The 22,723-nt window shown below is 36.5% G+C and overlaps 2 protein-coding genes across 2 annotated transcripts; one reads left to right on the top strand and one right to left on the bottom strand.

Annotated features, from left to right (window-relative positions):
- Positions 1 to 8,333: 8,333 nt before the first annotated feature.
- On the bottom strand, positions 8,334 to 11,086 carry LOC111437031 (basic leucine zipper 61-like). The gene is made up of 4 exons (XM_023074856.1): positions 10,243 to 11,086; positions 10,051 to 10,141; positions 9,845 to 9,971; positions 8,334 to 8,612 (listed from the first exon to the last, which is right to left on the bottom strand). The coding sequence occupies exons 1-4, from the start codon at positions 10,758 to 10,760 to the stop codon at positions 8,437 to 8,439; spliced, it is 912 nt and encodes a 303-aa protein (XP_022930624.1). The 5' UTR covers positions 10,761 to 11,086; the 3' UTR covers positions 8,334 to 8,436.
- A 3,526-nt stretch (positions 11,087 to 14,612) lies between these two features.
- Positions 14,613 to 22,440, top strand: LOC111437186 (GTP-binding protein TypA/BipA homolog). Its single transcript, XM_023075050.1, has 19 exons — positions 14,613 to 15,078; positions 15,283 to 15,357; positions 15,783 to 15,933; positions 16,717 to 16,785; positions 17,150 to 17,322; positions 17,439 to 17,576; positions 17,886 to 18,011; positions 18,091 to 18,189; positions 18,443 to 18,563; positions 18,768 to 18,831; positions 18,975 to 19,029; positions 19,100 to 19,224; positions 19,747 to 19,820; positions 19,916 to 19,965; positions 20,636 to 20,722; positions 20,854 to 20,904; positions 20,983 to 21,066; positions 21,345 to 21,395; positions 21,893 to 22,440. Exons 1-19 carry the CDS (start codon positions 14,734 to 14,736, stop codon positions 21,974 to 21,976), a joined length of 2,022 nt encoding a protein of 673 aa, XP_022930818.1. The 5' UTR covers positions 14,613 to 14,733; the 3' UTR covers positions 21,977 to 22,440.
- The last annotated feature ends 283 nt before the right edge of the window (positions 22,441 to 22,723 follow it).

The following is a 22,723-nucleotide window of genomic DNA, read 5'->3' as shown; positions in this document are numbered from 1 at the left end:
TGAGAAATTTTACGTCGGGTGACATCTTGGAAGGATTTTGGTATGTGGGGTCGCTCTTAAAAACTGAGGAGTTAGTAATCTAATCATGTTCGGATAAAAACTCTTCAAGTTTGGTACGTCGGATTACTCTTCCGGTGTATTTTTGAAACATTTGTGAATGTGTCAAGCGTATTTTAAAAATAAAATATTAACCGTGCAAAAAATAAAGTTTTAAAATTTAACTAACATGTAACGTCTGATGCCCAAAATTTCGTTTAGGATTTATAATTGGATTTGATATTTGTGTGCTTGCCTAAAATTTGGATCAGGATTTGAAATATGGATTTAGCACCTACGTGCCTCAGCATTCCCTTGCATTTTTGTGACATGGTTACGTTACTTAGTCTTCATTTCTAGACGTGAAGACTATCTCCATAGACTAGCACGTGTCATTCCAATATATTTTGTCTCCACTTGTATGCATCTTAAGAAAAACTTCAAGATGTCATCTGACATAGAATTACTCGAAGTAAAACATGTCTAACTATGAATTTTAGTCTTTCTATTCTCAATATCGCTCTTGTTCAGATGTGATTTCAGTTTATTCACGTACCACTCATTTACTCGGGAATTTAAAATGATTAAAATGATTCAAAATGTTACACATAGACAAACAATGTAAAGTAAACTTGCTTTGAATCAAAATTAACGTTAAAAAAAGTGAAAGAAACAAGTTAGATTAATGGTTTTTTTTAAGAAAAAAAAAATAAAGATTTGATTGGTAATTAAATAAGAACCATTAATATTTATGATTGATGGGAGGTTGTCTCAATCTCATCAACACATCTTTTCAATCCATCACTGACGACACGTTTTCATTATCATATATTCACTGCCTACTCCTTTTCACTCCCATTTCTTTCTTATTTACTTCATTTTCTCTTCATTTTCCCTTAAATATCCCTTTTTTTCATACTAATTTCCTATATTTTATGCCATATTTCACTTTTAATCCCATTCTTAATGAACTTTGTTCTCAAAATTTGGATTGGGTAATGAATTGTAGTGTAGTAAGAGGTTTTAGAACGAGGAAGATCTATCGAACGTGGGACGTGTCGCCCTCGTGAGGTCGATGATGTTTACCTTTCCACATTCTTCATGGGTCACAATCCTCATCTAAATCATCTCTTATCTTAATTTTTATTTTATTTTTCTATATTCTTTCTCATCGTTGAATATGGTGTGCGGATTCTATACTTATGCGGTGTTTGCCATACAGAATCTGGTACTTAAGTTAGGTAGTTTATTTATATGACCTATTTAGAGATCTGTTGACTCGTTTTCAAATTACGTTAACAAGGAGACCAAACTAGACTATAGTACGATTTAGGGTCACGTTACTTACTCCTCGCTTCTAATGGTAAAGATTATCCAAACAGACTAACGCATCACAGGAAGTTGTCCAGGAGGTTATCCAACATATAATTACTTCAAGTAAAGCACACTTAAACCGATGAGTTCTTATGATTAAACCACTGAAAAGAAAAGTGCACATTATAAGTATAGGTAGTAACTTTCAATTTTTTTAAGCCCTTTTTAGCTATCCTATCCTCGTGTTCGCTCTCATTTAGATATGGTCTCCATTCATTCATGTACTCATCCTTGACTCCGGTGTTACACTTCATGTATGGATACTGCTGCACCCAAAAAATAAACCAATACAAAAACTAGTTGGCATGTAACACCCGACTAAAAGAGGAGTTATGAATGAACCGAGATCACATCTGAATGAGAGTGATTTTGAGGATAAGATAACTAAGAAATGCTTAAAAGAAATAAAAGTTACTACATATACGAACAACGTACATCTTTCTTTTTAGTGGCTCAATCATAAGTACTTCATAATTCAGCATGCTTTACATGGAACAATTCTATATAGGGTGATTTCCTAGTAATTTTTCTAGGATATATGTGAGCGATGATAAATAACGTGGTCGTGTCGCAGGATATTAATAGAGCCATTAAGTGTCAAATCCCGAGCATAGATAATTACCGTTCAAATGATACAATCAACACGATTAATAAAATTCCTAATTTCTAATAGATGGGTTAAAGTTATTCAATAAATAAGTAAATAACTTTTTTTTACTTGTTAGATAAGTAATAAATCACATCATTGCTAGTATTAGTATTCATGTTATCAAATATTTTATTGACACTTTTTAGATATTTTCAATATTTGTGTGGCTTATTTTCACTCTCACTCTTCCACGCCATTAATATCAAAAAAAAAATCATTTAATTGAATACCAAAAATGTAACAACCCTAAATAGCCCCGACATTCTCCGACATCCTTTGCTACGTAGTCAGACTACCTACTCTATCTCCACAAATCAATACGAGTCATTCCAGTATAATTTGAGACGAATCTCTACGGACCAACACGAAACATTTCTTAACCATCCTATCCTCGAGTTCACTCTCATTCGGATGTGATCTCAGTTTATTCATGTACCATTTATTTACTTGAGTGTCCTCTAAAAAAGGACGATGATATTGTGTAATAAAAGATTATGTTAATTTAAAGAACTTTAAATATTAGTCGTACTTGAAATGAATATAATTGAGAATATGATACATATTGTGGCCATTTTGAACGCATAAGATTGTAAATTTGTTATGTAAGCTAAACCTAATAAGATTTTGCATATATTCTATTCACAAAAAGCAACCCTCTAAAGTCTAAAGCAAACTTGATTTTTTTTTAAAAAAAAAAAAGTTAAGAATATTGATGAATAAAGATATTAAAAAAAAAGTTCAATATCCCTATTGTTGGACTCTTAGTGTCATAATCGACGATGCGATTCTGCTTCCGAGAAAGTCATCGAAGACGCTAATTAGGTTAACCAGGGGAGATTGTCACAACCTCACTGAGAGAAAGTAGATTGTGACCCTATAAGCAAGACTGATAAGAGGTGACTCTCAAGTGGCGTCCATCCAGCCACACGAGGGCCAAGATTGAGAAATGTCATGATGCGATTGAGGAGGACGATGCGATTGTGCTTCCGAGAAAGTTATCGAATACGCTGATTAGATTAAGCGGGAGAGTGTCACAACCTCACGGAGAGAAAGTAGATTGTGACCCCCAAGGGCGACCCTCAAGTGGCGTTCATCCGGCCCCACAAGGGCCAAGATTTAGTGGTGTCATGATGCGATCGAGGTGGGTATATCATCCAACACACGAAGAGTGTGCATTGAAGCTAAGTCGAGACATACACAAGTTTAAATCCTCCTACTGCATCAAATATGAAATCACGAACGGAGTGAAAAAAAAAAAAAAAAACACACACACACAGTTTTGTTCAAATCAAAATCAAATTAATTGACCGACTTCAAAACTATTTTAGCCCTAAGAATTAGATCGTGGCAAATGTCGGATAAAAGTCTCATATCAGCTAATTTAGAGAATGATCATGTGTTTATAATCAAAGAATACTATCTCCATTGTTACCAAGTCTTTTGGGAAACCCCAGAACAAAATCATTAGAGCTTACGCTCAAAGTGGACAATATCATACCATTGTAGAGAGTCTTGTTTGTCTAACAGCGAGAAATTGAGAATATTTCCTAGAAAATGGGAACACAAATAAAAAAAAACACAAACATTACAACCTTAAAAACCAAACATTACAACCTTAAAAACATTGATTGGAACTAACATGAAATAAATGAATTAAAATTGTGAGATAAATAGGAGTTAATCAATAATAATTTATGGGAAGAAAAAAAAAAGAAGAAAAAAAGAAAGAAAGAAAGAAAAAAAGCTGATGAAAGGTGAATGGGACAGAGAGACCCCTTTCTCATGGCTCTCTGTGTTTATTTTCTTTTCTTCCACTCTCTCTTCACTTGGAAACAAAAAACTTAGTGTACTTCAAAATTTGGCAGTGTTTTTTTGTGCAGACACCTTATTAGGGTTTGTGGGGGACGAAGCTTGATTTTACCACCAAATTTTCTAACTTCGACACGTGTCAATGCTTTGCGGGTAAAACGATGAGAAGAATGTGTCACGTTTCGTAATTTGATATGACGCTAAAAGATATTCATTTTGATAATCTACGTTCGATAGGGTATGGTATGGTTCGATTTGAAGGTTAGGTTGCTTTAGTATTCCTCGTTTTAAGCTCTGTTAACTTGGAATGAGGTAGGGTTGTTCACCGCTAATTGGATGTACGTTCTTGATCATAGGCTAGATGATCACAGTTTTGATTTTTGACCACATTCTAGATGGTAAATGTTTTGAGACCGGGTTACAAGTTATAGGATTATAGGATGGAACGATCTTAGGTTTACGAGTGTGTCATGGACTGCCTCCTACATTAAGGGTTTTCAATAGTTGTTAATCATATTTGTTTTAGACAAGCGTTATGATATATGTTTTGGTGTTGTTTGTATTCGATTTTGTGTTTCGAAACGTTTTAAAAGGAACCCAGAGTAAATTTTATTAAATTTTGTTTATAAATTTTGATCTTGATCGACAAACACATAGATTGAATTGATCTATTGATTTGCGATAACTAACTTTGTGGGTATGTACATTTAACGTTGGTACGTGCGTTGTCTGGGTTTCTCATGGAGTATTTTCAATACTTACCCTTTATCTCACTCCTTAAGTTAATAGAATGGTTCGTTTCCCTCGGAGGTCTAGTGTCTTCACTAACATACTGTTCGGTATCTGGCTCTAAACCATTTGTAACAGTTCAAGTCTACCACTAATAGATATTGTCCACTTTAGCTCGTTATATATCGCCGTCGTCAGTCTCACAATTTTAAAACGCATCTAATAGAGAGAGATTTACACGCCCTCATAAAGAATTATTCGTTCCACCTCTCCAACCAATACGAGATCTTACAAACATGTTTTCATTCATTTTTAATTCGTTGGAAGATAAACATTACTTGAAATTAATAAACGATAAGGATATGGCCTCTAAAGTCTAAAGGAGAATATGGATGAACAAAAGCTATTTAAAAAAACAAATAAATAATTTCTTTTTATATAATGATTTACTCTTTGAATACATGTTAAAAAAAAGTTAAATCAAATTCGTTCTTAAAATTAAAGTTTAGATTAAAAGTGATATTCGCATCAAATATGAACAAGCAAGCTGTGATATCCGAGTAAACGAGAGATACATGAATGAACTGGAGAACACATTTAAATGAGAGAGATCGTGAGAATAGAATGACCAAAATAGGTTTATACTAATAATGTGCACTTTCCGTTTTTGTGGCTCAATTATAGAAACACCAAGATTAAACGTGTTCTTGGAGCAATTCTATGTGAGTGACTTCTTGCGAATTTTTCTAAAGTGCACGTGAGTAGAGACAAAATATACTTGAAGGACCAGCACAGAAGTTGTGGGGGATAGTTTTCACTCTTAGAAGTGAGGAGTCAATAACATGATCATGTTGTAAGAGATGCAGTAGAATGTCGGACACGCAGGTACTCGAAACATATTTATTAAATAACAACATAATTTAATAGTGGTGCGTAGGAAGGAAGATAAAAAATAAAGATAAAAATATTGTATTCGAGGTCTAATCAATAATTTTAAGGAGGAAAAGAAAAAGCTGATAAAAGGTGAGTGGAAACAGAGAGTGCAAATGACCCTAAACCCTCTCTCTATCTATTTGTGTACCTATGTTTATCTTCTTTTCTTCTACCTTTTTCTGCCCTATTCAACTCTTAAAAATGCATGTGCCTGTCATTTTTGCAGACACTTCAAAGGTTTATTGAGCCTTTTGTTCGTGTCGTACGTGTTCCGAGCTTTCATCTAACGTTTTATATTCAAGATTTGGAACAAAATTCGAAACATCAATTTGGTACATAATAGTCTCGTTGTTCGTGTGCGACATGGTTACTACATACTCCTTGGTTCTTAAGAGTGAAGACTTTCCTCATAGATCAACACGAGACATTTCAACATGTTTTGTCCTCACTCAGATGCATCCTAGGAATATTCCTCGGAGGACATCCAACATAGAATTGCTCCAAGTAAAACACGCTTAACTATGAAGTTCTTATGATTGAGCTACCGAAAAGAAATGTGCACCTTATTGGTATAGGTACTCACTTTCATTTCCTTTTCTAAATCATCTTATTCTTAGGATCTCTCTCATTTAAATGTGGTATCGGTTCATTCATGTATCTCTCATTTACTCGAGTGTTACATTTCCACACAAAATTTTCTACCTCGATTCCCACAAAGATAGATGAAAATTTTTGTAGGGATGAAGAAGGAAAGAGGAGGTAAGGCCTGTTTCCGCCTCATTCCGTGGACATCTCTAAAGAAATAAGTAAGAAAATGAATCTAAACAAAAAAAAAAAATTGACCATATCAAAATTTTCCTTTGAATTATGTCTTACTTATTTTTTTAGAGATGTCTAGTGCTCTAATACCACTTGTCACAATCGCACTTTTGATAGCAGCGGACTTGCGATTGTGCGACACTTACTTTCCAACAACAAGTAAGCTAAGCCAATTCGCTCTTGCGTCGCCTATGGCCAAACGACGTATACTCGAGCCTCTGGCCTCGATTTTAAGAGAAGGTTTTAGTAAACGAGGGCAGAGAGAGATTTTTGAAAAAGACATTATATAAGCAAGCAAGAGAGAAATAACAACGGCTCACCGTATATAACCTTGGGTAGAGAGAAGTTGATAACTAGTCGTATCCCCCTACCATACATTCTGAGGCATTTCACCAAATGATCTATACTCAAGTTGATTATTAATTTCGTAGCTCGTTGGAAGTATAAAGTAAAACCCGAGTAATTGGCATTTTTTTTTTCATTTTGTGAATTAACATTTGTAGTATATATGATTGGACAAATTTTGGTGAGTAGAGTAGGGTTTGATTTTGTGTCACATCCAAATTTTGATGTATATCGCTTGTTAGATACTATTGTACCTTCCAAACCCAAAGCCAAACAAGATCTTGTATTTGAATGCTTTAAGTCATATCCAGGTACCCACCACACCACCTTCTAACTCTTATTTATTTATTACCATTATTCGACTATCGATATGAACATCATTTCATCACCACGCCTACCTTTTACTATATCAAAATAACTATTCGTTTTCGTTTCTTACGTATCAACCTGAAAGTGTTAAAACGTGTCTACTATGGAGAGGTTTTCACACCCTTATAAGAAACGCTTCGTTCATCTCCCCAACCGATGTAGAACCTCACAATCTACCTCATTAGGGTCCAATATCCTTGTTGGCACACTATCTGGTGTTTGGCTCTCAAACCATTTATAATAATCCAAGTCCATCGCTAGTAAATATTGTTCACGTTGGCCCGTTAACAATGGATAGGTTGTTAACGTTTTTTTAAAAATAATATTATATTTAAATTTTATTTCATAATAATACTATTTTAATAATTATATATATATTTTTTTGGGTGATCCTTCTATAAGGCCCAAATGAGAGGCCCATTTTAAAAGTAAGCAATAAATAAATAAATTCAAAAAAAATCTAAATGATAATTTTCGATATAACTATTTAAAAAATATAGCATGTCATCAAAGCTCGTTGCTAGCAAATATTGTCTATTTTAGTCCGTTTCTTATCATCGTTAGTCTCACAATTTTAAAACACATCTAATAGGAACAAGTTTCTGCACCCACGTAAAGAATGTTTTATTCCCTTCTCCAATCGACGTAAAATCTCACACAATTGAAATTAAAATAGATAAATCTGATCTAGATATTCAATAAAAAAAAACCGTTCCAAAATATTTTTTCTCGGGCCAATTCTATTTTCAAGGCAAATTATTGGCCATTTTTAATCATTTTAGACATTACTAACATCTAAAAAATTATTTAAACATGGATCATTTCAATTATATTAATTAAATTATTTTAACTGCCCAAGTTTATCGCTAGCAAATACTGTCTGTTTTGGTCTATTACGTATCACCGTCAATCTCACGGAACCGACGTGAGATCTAACCATAATTATTGAAGGATTATATTATAATAAATATACTAAATCATAGGATAATATAACTGAGACTAATAAAAAAAATTATTTTTTATTTTTGATATTTAATAATTTATAAATAATGAGACAGATAATGTCACAACAAGAAGAGAAAAAACACCGGAAAAGTTCATCACATCAGACAACAAAACACCCATATCTGACACAACAACACTCTTCCCCTAATTTTCTAATAACCCCCTCGAGCCCTCCAATAATTTCAAAAAAAACCCTGAATAAAAAATAATTACCACAAGCCCCCAATTCCAATGCCCCTCAACCCTTTCAAAATTAAATTAATTCCCCTTGCACATGTATGTATGTTCTTCTTTGCAACTCAATCATGGAAGGCTTTTGAAGTGGCCCCAACCACATCACATGGGTTATTGAGGAGGGTGTGTGTGCGCTAAACGACGACGTTAAGAACTTGGCCCTTTTGATCTACATTCGGAAGCTTGGCGTCGGTGGCGATGGCGGTGGGAGGCGGTGACGATGGCGGTGGATTGTCATTGTTCTTGATGTTTTGTTGGTGGTAAACTTGTCTTAGTCTCTCTATCTCTCTTTTGAGAGCCTCTTGATGAGCTGCATGCATGCAAAAGATTGAAACTAACGGTGAAACATTAAAAGATTCGAACTTTGGCTGGAATTTTATAATAATCATGCATGCAAGAGGAGTGGTAGAATTGGCTGGCAGACAAGGAATTTTATATCCTCTTTCCTTATAGTGCCCGCCACGTTCTTCTTTTCTGTCTACCCTCGAGTCAATGGACAATTATTATGTCCCCATTCTGTGGGTCTAACTTAAGGTCTAAGACCCTCCTATGAAATTCCAAGAACGAACGATAGTTCAAACTCGTTGTTCCAAGATATTGTCTGTTTTAGCCTGTTATGTATAGTCGTCAGCTTCACAGATTTTAAAACGCGTCTGTTAGAGAGATTTTCACACCCTTACGATGAATGCTTTGTTCCCTTTTCCAAATGATGTGAGATCTTACCATCTCTTCTTAATAGACGCATTTTAAAAGAAAAAATCTAAAGTGGATAATATCTGCGGAGGGTGGGCGGTTATAGTTCACTTTAGCTAGATTTTACTAACTGGGTCTGCCTAATTTGAATCTAGTTTAGCTACCTAGCTACGTATTTGATCTCATGTAAAAATGTTTTGAGCCAATAAAAATATTGAAATTTTATAGAGAAATAAGATAAGGGTTGTATTGAGAGGAATCAATTTGTCCCATGGGTACTGACCCAAACGAAGAGAAGAATTCCTGTTTTAACGGGAAATGAGAGAAAGAGTGAAGAGAGTTTCCTCTGTTAACTAAAGGAAGGCTCGAGGCTATCCAAATCTCTATCTCGACCAAGAAAATTTACATAAATATATCCAAACTAAGGCAAACCTAGATTGTAATATTGAAATTTGAGTTTTTAAAAATTATGTTGAATATTATATCACTGTTCATCAAATCTTATTCGATTTATTAAAATATTTTACTATATTGAAAAATAAAGATTATACTTAGATTTTTTTTTCGGAGAATCCAACCCTCACAAATTCACAGGAATCTCGCTCCAATTTTAATCAAAATAAACAGAAATCTTAGCTACGAGGAAGATTGAAATAGGAGGCGAAGACACGAATAGGAAAAGCTTATTCGTCTCGTCTCCTCCACACTCTGTGGACATCTCTCGATAGACCCTTTAAATTAATTTATTAATTAACCCGAAAAAGGAGTTTATAAATGAAAGTTTGATGTGTTTGATGAAGGTGGATTATGGTTTGATTATGATATAATTAAGGGCGGCGATTTACATACCATCTTTAAAAATCTTATCTTGTGCAAGGGCGGCGATTCTTTGCTTCAAAGCGCTGTTGTCGACGTTGAGAAGCAATCTCTGTTGGTCCAAAAACGCCACTCGCGGCGACAGCACCGATACTTCCGCCTTCACAATGCCACATTTGGTTAATAATCCGCCGCCATTGTTAGTAATTTTTAACCATAACAAAGCTTTTGCAACGTACCTGCAACGACGTGACGCTTCGTTCAAGTTCCGATATGTATTGAAGCTTCCTCACTCGTGATCTTTGCGCCGATTGCCGATTTGCCAGAATTCTAAGCCCATAAACGAAGAAAAAATCACAAACCCATTTCAAAAATTTCAATTTTGTTGAAACCCAGATGAAATTTTGAAGACCCAGATGAAAAAATTTCACCTTTTTACTCTTTTTGGATCTGTTATCCGATCGGCGGAGGCCGCCGGCGCCGGCGAATTGGATTGCGTTTGAATTTTGGATTGCTGTTGACTCTGTACTTCGTCGGATTCGTGTTTGTTCCGGCTTTGTTGGCCGTCTTTTTCGTCGTTAATGCTGTTGTGATCGGACGGCGTGGAGGTGTTCGACGACGACAAAGTCGGCGCAACAGCGGCGGAGATTTCGTCATTAAACATCGACAGGAATTGGTCGTCGTCAAATCTATCAAATTCGTTGCCAGATCCCGTCGTCGGCGCGGCGTCGGAGCCTTGACAATCATCCTCCGGCATTGGCATTTCGAGGAATGTGATCGAATCGCTAACGGAGCGCCGGTGAGAGCCTCGTCTGGAGGAAGAGAAATCAAGAAATTCGTCAACCCATGAAGGATTTTGGTGGGTGACCGGAAGTGTGGTGGTGGGGGGGAAGATTTCCGGCCAATTATTCGGCTGCATGTTTGGGATCTTAGGCGGCAACTGTGCCATAGCACAGCCGGAGTAATTGAAAGAAGAGGAAGAAAATGAAGAGAGGAGGAGGAGGAGGGAGGATGAAAGGGTTTAAAAATGTTAATTTTGTGGAGAGGAAATCCGATGTGGGAATAGCAGTGGAGGTAACATGGGGGAGGAGAATGGACAGCTATGTCCAGCGGGGGACATGGAAAGGGAAGGGAAGGGCGAGACGAAGAGAAAGGGAATAGGGAAGTTGGGGTTCAACGGTATAACTAGAAAGTCGTCGCCCTCTGGTTTTTTGTATATTTTCAACTCAATTACCCTCCACGTGCTGCTATGGTGATCCCTCAATTTTGATTTCAGAGGGTATCCTTGATACGGTAACCGCCCAAGTCCACCGCTAGTCGATATTCTTTTATTTGAGCTTTCCCTCAATCGATGTAGGACCCCCGACCCACCCCGTTCGGGGCCTAGCGTTCTTGCTGGCACACCATCTTGTGTCCACCCCCCTTCGGGACTCAGTCTTCTCGCTGGCACATGGCTTGGTGTCTAGGTCTAATACCATTTGTAACCGTCCAAACCCACCGCTAGCTAATATTGTCCTCTTTAGGCTTTCTCTTTTAAGGGCGCATGATAAGGAGAGGTTTCCACATGCTTATAAAATATGTTTCGTTCTCTTTCTCAATTGATGCGGGATCTCATGAATACAAATATAAATGCCCTTTAATTATGGTTAATTAACTAATTACTACTCCGACCATGTTGAGGGTTGTTGGGAGGGAGTCTTACGTTGGTTGGCTAATTAAGGGGACGATCATGAGTTTACAAGTAAAGCAAAGCCATGGAAACTTATACCCGAGGTTCATGATTACTAAGAGACGGGATTCAAAGGTATTTTTAATTTTTTTTTGAGTCAACAGACATTATTGAAACTTTTGAAAGTTTAAGGATATTTACGAGACAAAAGTATAAAATTTATGAGTATTTTTATTAATTAAACTTTCTTCCATTATAACTATCAGATTTGAACTAGGGAAGAATATATTGTGAGGGTGAGAGCGGGTATAGATCTCTTAGTATATTTCAAACTCTCTTTGTAATTGTTCCTTTAAAACCGTCAGATCTGAACTAGAGAAGAATATATTATGAAACTCTCGGTGTTCGAATAGATCTGTTGATATTAGTTTAGTCGTGGGGGGAGATGATGGTAAAGCAAAGCCATGTGGGAGCAGGGTGAGGGGATGTTTAGTCGAAGAAGATGGTGGGATTTGTGAATAAGAGAAGGGGTTTAAAAGGGATGATAATGTAGCACAACCCCATGTGAATTGCTTGCACGCTTTTAACTTTCTTATGCTTTGTCCCCAGACCACTCCCACATGTAGGGTATATGCCCTAATTCTAACTCTTTCAGATGCTCTTCATTATCATCCAAGTGCCTGCCAGCCCACTCCAACCATTCTCTCTCTCTCTCCTAGCTTTGTGCCACATTTGGCCGGTTACGTATCGTCGTCAGCCTCCTTTTTCACATTCTTGTAAGAAAGGTTTAGTTCCTCTCTCCAATGGACGTGAGATCTCACAATCCCACCCTATTGGGAGCCTAACGTTCTTGCTGGCACACCGCCTAGTGTCTGGTTCTGATACTATTTGTAACAGCTCAAGCCCATCGCTAGCCGATATTGTTCACTTTGGCCCGTTACGTATCGCTGCCAACCTCACGGTTTTAAAACACGTCTAACAGGGAGGGGTTTCCACACCCTTGTAAGGAATGTTTTGTTCCTCTCTCCAACTGATGTGGGATCTCACAATCCATCCTCCTTGGGGGCTCATCGTCCTCGTTGGCATATCAGACCTTCCGCATCTCTATTCGCATCTTCCTCATATGTAGTCTCTATGCTTGAAAAAAAAGGCTTTTTGATTGCATCTGAAACAACTACAAGTGCGTGCATTTCCCTATCAATGCCCTTGACCTCATCTCAAAAGATGTATTTCATCAGCCAAGCCCCCAACTATTGATTTTTTGCAAACAGCTCTTCGGAACCCAAAGGTAGAACTATATCTTCTTTGTGTTAGTTGACCTAAGCCGCACCATTATTGCTGGGGTGGGGCTCAGCCTCCGAACCGTACGTGAGACAAGTTTCTACCTCATACAGCTCGAGCCGAAGACCGGGGGAAGTTTAGGAGAAATGGGGAAACCCAACAGCTGCCGGTCATCGCTTGGTGTCTGGTTCTGATATCATTTGTAACAGCCCAAGCCCACCACTAGTAGATATTATCCGCTTTAACCCGTTACGTATCACTGTCAACCTCACGGTTTTACAACGCATCTGCTAGGGAGAGGTTTCCACATTATTATAAAAATATGTTTCATTCATCTCTTCAACCGATGTGAGATTTGACACTCCACTCCTTTTGGGGACTATCGTTTTTGCTAGCACACAACCTAGCGTCTGACTCTGATATCATTTGTAACAGCCCAAGATCACCACTAACAAATATTGTCCGATTTGGTCTGTTATGTATCACCGTAAGCCTCACGATTTTAAAACGCGTATGTTAGGGAAATGTTTCTACACCCTTATAAGGAACGTTTCGTTTCCCTCTTCAACCAACAAGGGATCTCACAATGACCCTTTAGAGGGTACCCAAGTTTTACATTTGAGCAACTTTCATTTGGTTGGAAGTTTGGAAAGTAGGGTGAGGGTAGCATAAGGAGAGCCTTATCCTGCCTGTCAAGCTGAGCCTTGTGAGTACCTGAAATAAACATCAGCAAACCATACTGATAGGAGAAGTCAGGAGAAATGAGTATTGAACATACAATATGTGAAGCAATGGGAGGCATACTGTCTTATAGCCGAGTAGAACAAAGACGGCTATGCTTGGTTCAATGGTGTGCCTTTAAGTTGATCGTTTAGGAAAGATCTGCCGTTTTAAAATTGTGAGGCTAACGACGATACATAACAAGCCAAACCGGATAATGTCTACTAGTGTTGGTCTTGTAATGTTACAAATGTAGACTGCTATGCTTGCTTCAATGGTGTGCCTTTAAGTTGTTCGTTTAGGAGAGACTTTCCGTTTTAAAACTATGAGGCAAACAACGATACGTAATGAGCCAAAGCAGACAATATCTACTAGCATTAGCCTTGGAATGTTACAAATGGTATCAGAGCCAACATGGGACGGTGTGATAGAAATGACACTGGACCCTAAATAGGGGTGGATTGTGAAATCCCACGTCGATTGGATAAGAGAACGAACAATCCTCACAAGAGTATGGAAACCTCTCCCTGATAATACCAGCTCAAGCAGGTCCATCTATCTCCACACAATTTATTACCATGGAAGACTTTTTAAAAAAACCCTGAATGAATGCAGGAGCAATCCAACCAGGGAGGGACGTACGAGAGGGATACGTTATATATATGTAACAACCCAAGCCTACTGCTAGTAGATATTGTCCTCTTTGGGTTTCCCTTTCGGGCCCCTCGCCTTAAAACGCATTCGCTAAGGAAAGGTTTCCATACCCTTATAAAGGGTGTTTCGTTCTCCGCTCCAACCAATGTGATATTCTCACAATATATGTTTTTTTCTTTGACCTTTTTTTACATTTGTGTATGTTCGAGTCAACTTATTATACGTCGACTCGTTTATTCAACTACCTGGTCCTACTCCATTTAGTGGTAAAAAAATACGTAAAATATTAAATTCTAAGTAGACAACACAAAGAATTGATCTCATTCCCTCAGGGTGTTTATCTACTTCAATTCCAATTTAATTAAAATTAAGCTATAATAAATAATATTGCAATTAAAGAGATTGAAGTCATTTATTTATTTATTTATTTTAAGTATATATATTAATTTATTTTAGAAATATGATATTATTAGAGAAGTTTTGGGCGACCGTGAAGAAGAAGAAAGAAACATAATTGTTAAACCCTATCAAGCTAAGCAACTCCCTTCACATTCGCCGGAAGCTAAAACCTCTTAAAGCACTGCCATTTCCGGCGGAAATGGCGGGTCCGTTGCTCCGATGTCTCTGGTCATCTTCTCGTAGATCTATTTCTTCCTCTTCTTATCATCACAAGTCTCATCTTATCTCAAAATCATCCGTCTTCCCCAATCTCTTAGCGCGCGCTTTTTCAGCAGCCACTGCTACTTCTGCTGCTGGCGTCGCACCGAGTAGCGACCTTGATCCGAGCCGACTTAGGAACGTCGCGGTGATTGCTCATGTTGATCATGGAAAAACTACACTCATGGACCGTTTACTCCGGCAGTGCGGTGCTGATATTCCGCACGAGCGAGCTATGGATTCGATTAGTCTTGAGCGCGAGCGAGGCATTACTATAGCGTCGAAGGTAATTTCTGCTAATTTTTGTATATTTGTTGGTTTGGTTTGGTTTTAGGAGGATGATTCGTTGGAGATTGGTATTGATACAAATATAAAGAACCTCGGAGAGATTGAATGAGATTATCTTATAGCTATATGTATACGACTTTAATTTTCATTTGATAAATACATCCTATGAATTGGCTGATATGTATAATTTTGTCTTTGGCAGGTTACCTCTGTTTCATGGAAGGACAATGAGTTGAACATGGTGGATACGCCTGGTCACGCAGATTTCGGTGGAGAAGTATGTTTCCATTTCACTAACGACTTGAAATTCGATTTGTTCGTTTAATCGAAGTTTTATTTAGGATGTGAAATGTTCATTTTAATTGGTCTTATAATGATCATTTATGTTCGTACGTTCTGTTTTTGGAATCGACAAGAAAGAAAGTTGAAGAAGTCTGTTATAAATGTGAGGAGCGTAGTTTAATTAGTTCAGTTAGGTCCATGATGCACACTGAATTTTACAAACATTCCTGCTCAACTTGTCACGACAATTGTTTTATCATCAAATTAGGAAGTTTTAGATTTTATTTTCCATTTGTTCTTTTGAGCTTCCATTACCAGAGAAATTAAAACACAATCCTTCTCTCACTGTCAATGAAATGCTTCAAATGCAATAAGTTTTTTCTACTACTATTATACACAACTGGATCTATTTGGATGTAGGTAGAACGTGTTGTTGGAATGGTTGAAGGCGCAATTTTAGTTGTTGATGCTGGTGAAGGTCCATTGGCACAGACAAAGTTTGTTCTTGCAAAGGCCTTAAAGTATGGCCTCCGGCCCCTACTTCTTTTGAATAAAGTAGACCGACCATCAGGTATTTGGGAAAGAAGTCTTTTACTTTTTTAGTCAAACATATGTTTGAGAAGCAACTCCCTGCTTTCTTCCCCATCTGAAATGTCACCACGATTGAACACTTGGCCTATGTATTTGCATGAGAAAATGTGTCTAGAGAGGCTTTGGATACACTGAATCAATGATTGAGATGTACCTTTACTAGAACAATAATAGGTTAAACAACTTGTGTTTCCTTTTTCTTTTTTGAGTACAACATCAAGTGGGGGATTTGAACCTTTGACGTCTTGGTCAAGGGTACATGTCTACACTAGTTGAGTAATGTTTAGCAGCTTAGATTGACTTATAAATTGTGTTTATTTCTTATCATAATGAGATGTCAACATAAAGTAGTCTAATCTCCTTGGAACTCAAGGTCATCTAGATACAATCAATATAATTGATTGGATGCTGCTGAAGTATGGAAGTAGAGGCTTGCTGATCACGTGTAATTAGTGTTGCTTGCTACCGTTTATGTAAATAAAGATAATGATTTGTGTTTTATGACCGTTAAGAAGGCATGTTTTGGCCTTTAAAAATGGTGATACTCAACTCCTTAATTACTTCTATTAAATTTGTCTTTTTATCCATTATAAGTCTCTCGCTTTTTTCCATCTTGTCAAATATCCTTTTAGGACTAATAGTAGTGACTACTTAAATAATATCTTGTGCAATAACGAAAATTATTTCTCTAATTCTTAAAGACAAATAAACAATGTGACCAAAGGAGAGAAAATTGTACCAACCCCTCAATTTACTTATGCAGTAACTGAAGAGAGATGTAATGAAGTTGAGAGCTTGGTATTCGATCTATTTGCAAATCTGGGGGCTACAGGTACGGATAATGCATGAAGTAGAAATTTTCTACATTGCTATTTCATCTGCTGTGACCTCAATTTATTTTCTAATGCACTAGGGTTGTTTGTGAATGGTTTCAATCAGTTTTTTTTTTATATAAAAAAAAACAAAACAAAAATTCAGTAAAAAACACATTTCGCTAACCTTTCTTTAAAATACTATTTTTTTTCCTTTCTTCTTTTGATGTGCTTTCATAAATGAACTATTTTTCAAAAGAAAAAAAAAAGAAGGTTCAATTTTGAACTGCGGTTTTGAAAATATCAATAGAACTCTTTTCTCTGAATGATTTTTCAAACACTTGTTTAGTCTAACCAACTTCTTTCATTATAACGTTTATTTAGAGGAGCAGTTAGACTTTCCTGTTCTTTATGCATCTGCTAAAGAAGGATGGGCTTCGGAGACTTTCACTAAAGATCCACTTGCCGAATCGAGAAATATGTCACAGTTGCTTGATGCCATTGTAAGACATGTTCCTCCTCCCGCGGCAAAACTTGATGAACCTTTTCAGATGCTGGTAGGTTAAAGTGGTAATGATTTTTTAACTTTGATTTTTCAGTGATCTTCTGGATTTGGGAAATATAAAATATTTTCTTGCATAAGATTTTCAACATACTTGATTGTGCCTTTTAGGTTTCTATGATGGAACGAGACTTTTATCTTGGACGAATATTGACCGGGCGTATTGCTTGTGGCATCATTCGTACTGGTGATAGAGTTCATGGACTCCGAGTGAAGGATTCTGGCGTTGAGAAAATTGAAGAGGGAAAGGTTTGCCATATAGGATTTTTATATAATACTTGAAAAGGTTAAAGTTGGACTTCGTGGTTTGTTTGACGACAATTCCTTGAGTTGAGTAACATTTTGAAATTTGGATTTGTTTGTCTTTTGGATGGGCACATGTAGGATCTAAGACTAATCTAGGGACTTCTTCGACCAATCTTACACGTATTTTTCTTATGTTTTATAGTTCTATGAAGTTATTCTTTCTATCAAGAGAGGTTCTATTGAGTTATTCTTGACATTCATGGTGAATTGATATAATACAAGTTCTGAGAATTATGTCATTTGTGTTTGTAGGTTGTGAAATTAATGAAAAAGAAAGGTACGACTGTTGTTCAAATTGATAGTGCTGGGGCAGGCGATATAGTGTCAATGGCTGGGTTGGCACATCCTTCGATAGGTCATACTGTGGCTAATGTTGAAGTACGTTGTTGACCTTCCCTTTATCTTAGAGTTTATGTTGTGCGTCACTGATGTTTTCCTTTACTCTTGTGTCTTCTAGGTTTTGGCTGCTTTACCTACTTTTGAATTGGATCCTCCTACTATTTCCATGACTTTTGGTGTTAATGATTCTCCACTGGCAGGTCGCGATGGTACACATGTGAGTTCTTTGTTGAAATTTGGAATTATCAGCCTTGTAATCATTCTACATCATTTTTTTACTGCTACTATGTCCTTGCATTTAGTTTACTTGCTACTGCATGATGACCTATCACATTTCGCCTGTATTTTCTAGTCATAGCCTTTCTTAGTTTTCTTTATATTCATGGTTGAAATGTTGTTTTGAATGTAAACATTGGAAGCAATGAGAAATGATTTGCACTACTCACATACTACTACTATTATATTTGTAGTTGACCGGTGGAAAAATTGGTGATCGATTGATGGCTGAAGCAGAAACAAATCTTGCCATAAATGTGCTTCCAGGCTTGTCAGAATCTTATGAGGTGCAAGGGCGAGGCGAACTTCAATTAGGTGCCCACTTCGGAAACTTCCATTCAGTGAAATTTCTAAGGCTTGAGGCTTAAGAAAGAAGACACCACATTTGTTCTCATCAATATAGTTCTTGTTTTCTGGCATCTCAAACTTTTTTAAATTTCTTTTAGCATTTCATTTTATTGTTGTTATCAATATTTTAAACCTTCTGAAGTCAAATGTGTTTATTTTGGGATAAATCAGGTATTCTGATTGAGAACATGAGACGTGAAGGATTTGAGTTATCTATTTCACCGCCTAAAGTAATGTGAGTTTACTGAAGATGCTTCTATATGAAGTTATCCATGTGAATCTCATTTCTTTATTTGTATTTGTATTTGTATTGCATGAAAAATTCAAATGAATGAAGAGTATATAAAGTAATTGAATCAAACTACATTTTTGCATTAGGTATAAAACTGAGAATTCCACGAAGCTTGAGCCAATTGAAGAAGTCACTATTGAGGTAAGATTTGTGTATGTGTTATTGTTATTATATATTATGCAAAATTCAAGCATTGTGATTGGATTTTCAGGTTAATGAAGAACATGTTGGTTTGGTTATGGAAGCCTTATCGCATAGGCGTGCCGAAATTACTGAGATGGGTCCAGTCCCAGGAAACATTGGCAGAACTAGATTGTGTCTGACATGCCCATCCAGGTTAGAATCTACTTCATGATTATCCATTTTGGTTTTACCATACCTTAGAATTTAGAATAGTGTTCCTAGAAACTGAATGTCTTAGTAGATATGATTTAATTGTAGGAATACTTGAGAAATCGGCAATGCAGTTTTAGATCAACATAATGTAGGGTGAATTGACTTTCATCTATATCGGAGACTGTAGATTCTTGAAAAAATTTATTGAGGGGGATGCTGGTGATATTAGAATCTTCACATAAAAATTGATATAATTTGGCTTAGGCTGCACAACCTGTGGAAAAGAGAAGGGTTGAACTGTCTACAAATGGTTGCTTCATTGGCTTTCTTCAGAGTGGAGGGTTTTGATAATGTGATGTACTGATGTATCTTAAAAATTGATTCGTAACCCTGGTTCTACTCTTTTGAAAAACTGCAAATTTTATTTGTTTACTTTCAAAATTGTCTTTTTTGTGAAAATGCATCCTGATGGTCTTTGTATTCCATCACACTGACCGACTTTTTTCATCTGCTATTCCTCAGGGGCTTAGTTGGTTACAGAAGTGTGTTTAGCAGCGATACACGTGGAACTGGTTTTATGCATCGAGCATTCTTGAGTATATCTTTATGTTACCCTGAAACTATTCCATTCCACCTTTTTGGCTCCCTCATGTTAATATTTATAATCATAATCCCTGTTTTTCTTTTCCAGAATATGAGAAACATCGGGGTCCTCTTGGAAATGTCCGAAAAGGAGTACTGGTATGTCGACAACGTCAATTGTATTTTTGATGACCTGAAACAAATTACCCCCCCTCCGGTGCATTTAATCAGAACCTAGAAGGAATTATTACGTGAACTCTATTTAAATTTAATTTAACTCGGTTATGTTCCTCTTTGTTTCGGATTTTCTAAAAGTGAGAACTTAATTCTTTGAAGTACTCATCTCCTCACCCACTGGAGACGAAATCACCAATTTTCTGCCTCTAAAGCTTTTGTCTCATGGAACGGAGGACTGGTCATAATACTAAGGATGAACTACTATTTGTTAACCTTAGTGTTATGAAGTATCTATGAGTAGAAGTGTCCTCATACAGCCATGCATGCATAAACAAAAACTACCATCAAGTTTTAATGAATATGAAAGTATCGATGTTTATAGCATAAAAGAACTGCTGTGCATACACCTAAAGTTTGTCCATTCAAGATATTTGAGGTTTTTGAATTTTAATAGCATTCAGAGTTTGCATTGATCTTTCACTTTGATGAATCCCCAATTTCAGTCTTTTTCATATTGTCTGGCCGTAGTGTATCAATAAAAAATAATAATAATAATAATAATAATAATAAATCTTATAATCAGATTTCTCAACCTGTTTGACAGTACAGAACAAGTTGCTTGAACCTGATTTTTTCTTCTTCTTCTGTATAGATATCAATGGGCTATGGAGCAATTACATCTCATGCTTTAATGAGTTTAGAAGCCCGAGGAACTCTTTTTGTGAATCCTGGAATGGAGGTTTGTTCAAATATGGAAATTATGTTTTCTGCATTAGAATGAGGCTCCACTTGTCACGTCATTGTATATATAATAATGTCTGGAAAATGTTTTCTGTTTTCTGTTTTCTGTTTTTTTTTTTTTTTTTGCAGGCTTATGATGGAATGATTATTGGAGAACATTCTAGGGACTCAGATCTAGATGTAAGTCAAGAATATTACGATTGGACTGTTTGATTGAAGTTCTTTCTACTTGATTCACATTGTTATCAATTTTTCCAGGTTAATCCTGTAAGAACTAAAGAATTAACCAACGTCCGTGCTGCCTCCAAGGATGAAAACGTGAAGCTATCTCCACCTCGACTTGTATGTCTTTTCTACATTTACTTTGCAATTTGTGCCCCTTCGTATGCCTGCACTAAAAATGATCATTTATCAGTCTTCCATGATTAGTCATAGGGTGGAAGCTAGTTCCCAAGATGTGTTATATTATATATTTGTACACTCTCAATGGTAAAGCAGAAAAAATGTGGGGTCCAGTTTTAGGGAGTTCGAGGGCACGGGTAGGCTGAAAAGCTTCATTATTTTTTTCCTATAGTTTGATTAGTAACATTAACATCTAATTCTTCTAAACTTAATTGCAGATGACTCTTGAAGAAGCCATAGGATACGTAGCATCTGACGAACTTATTGAGGTAACTTATGCTTATTTATTCAAATTTTCTTCTCATCTCCATTTAGTACGTAATTATCTTGGATACTCATGTCGGTTGATTCAACCCATCTTTTACTCCGAAGCAAACATTTGATAAGGTTTTAGTTTTATTGTTAAGTATGGTAGTTCGACTGAAAAAATTATTGGATGAAGTCAGCACAATGCGACTATTTCTTAATAATCGTAGGATAGACATTTGAATATCGGCATGCTCCTTAATAACTATCGGATATAAATTTGAAATATTTTTGAATTTCTCTCCTACATTCATTGGTAAAAAAAAAAAACTGTAACGGCTCAAAGTTTTTAAAATACATTTGCTAGGCAGAAGTTTCCACACCCTTATAAAGAATGATTCGTTCTCTTCTTCAACTAATGTGAGATCTCACAAAAACAATCCGTATGTGGTCTCTTTGTTTCTATACATTTGTTTTACAATGCTTATAGTGGATTGTGGATTGGCTACCATGGATGCAGGTTACACCAAAGGCCATTCGTTTGAGAAAGAAATACTTGGAGGTTAACAAGCGCAAAGCCATGAGCAAGAAGCCCAAGGAATGAACTCCCTGGCTCTTCAAACGTTGCTTCTTGTAGCTTTAATAGCTGGTTCGTGTTGGGTGTACTAAAATTTAAAGATCAACGAGCAAATATCGAACTTATCTCACTTCGGTCGTTCAAGCGTGCATCCAACACCATATCATATTCTTTTTGACCACCTGAGATCAAGGCGCAGAAATAATAATACAAACAAAATATTCGTTTCCTCTTTATATAGTAGGCTAAACAAAGCATATGTTTTGATTTTTATAGCTGCGGCTGTTAAATTAGCTCCTTTACGAGTTCTGATAACAAAAGTGGAGTAGAATATTTACTAACTTCGTATCTATTTGTTGGCCTTTTTTTGCAAATAAAGCATACATAGGAGACCTACCATCCCAAGCATCAAATTTATGTAAGCTAATTTCCAAAAATGGGAACAGTTAACCACTAAACCATTTAGTGGGAAACCCTTTTCTTCTCTTTCATTTGAAACTCTTGCATACTCTTCCACCTTTGGGTGCGTCCATACTAAATTGAGCCACACATACCACTTGGTTGGTTGATTGATTGATAGGTAGAGTGACTGTGTCAATCTCCTAAACCTTTGAAATATTGTATTTATGGCCTTTCATTTCTCCCGTCATCTAAAAACACAATAATAAAATCATCACGTAGAACTACCATTTTAAGCACATGTACTAAAAAATGAATAAAGTTAAGGTAACTTGAGTAGTGAAATTATAGAACATACGCGCAGATGAAATAGAG

This window comes from Cucurbita moschata, unplaced genomic scaffold, assembly GCF_002738365.1.
Source record: "Cucurbita moschata cultivar Rifu unplaced genomic scaffold, Cmos_1.0 Cmo_Scf00062, whole genome shotgun sequence".
Taxonomy (NCBI): domain Eukaryota; kingdom Viridiplantae; phylum Streptophyta; class Magnoliopsida; order Cucurbitales; family Cucurbitaceae; genus Cucurbita; species Cucurbita moschata.
Note: the sequence above shows the minus strand (reverse complement) of the source record. Positions and strands in the feature narration are given on the sequence as shown.

What these genes read in the sequence shown, in the direction of transcription:
- LOC111437031 (XM_023074856.1), bottom strand. Translation starts at nt 10,760, where the DNA reads ATGGCACAGTTGCCGCCTAAGATCCCAAACATGCAGCCGAATAATTGG. An exon ending in GAAGCGTCACGTCGTTGCAG is followed by an intron (nt 9,972 to 10,050) that starts GTACGTTGCAAA and finishes GGCATTGTGAAG; the next exon opens with GCGGAAGTATCGGTGCTGTC. An exon ending in AGATAAGATTTTTAAAGATG is followed by an intron (nt 8,613 to 9,844) that starts GTATGTAAATCG and finishes GCATGCATGCAG; the next exon opens with CTCATCAAGAGGCTCTCAAA.
- LOC111437186 (XM_023075050.1), top strand. Translation starts at nt 14,734, where the DNA reads ATGGCGGGTCCGTTGCTCCGATGTCTCTGGTCATCTTCTCGTAGATCT. An exon ending in ACGCAGATTTCGGTGGAGAA is followed by an intron (nt 15,358 to 15,782) that starts GTATGTTTCCAT and finishes ATTTGGATGTAG; the next exon opens with GTAGAACGTGTTGTTGGAAT. An exon ending in TTGTGAATCCTGGAATGGAG is followed by an intron (nt 20,723 to 20,853) that starts GTTTGTTCAAAT and finishes TTTTTTTTGCAG; the next exon opens with GCTTATGATGGAATGATTAT.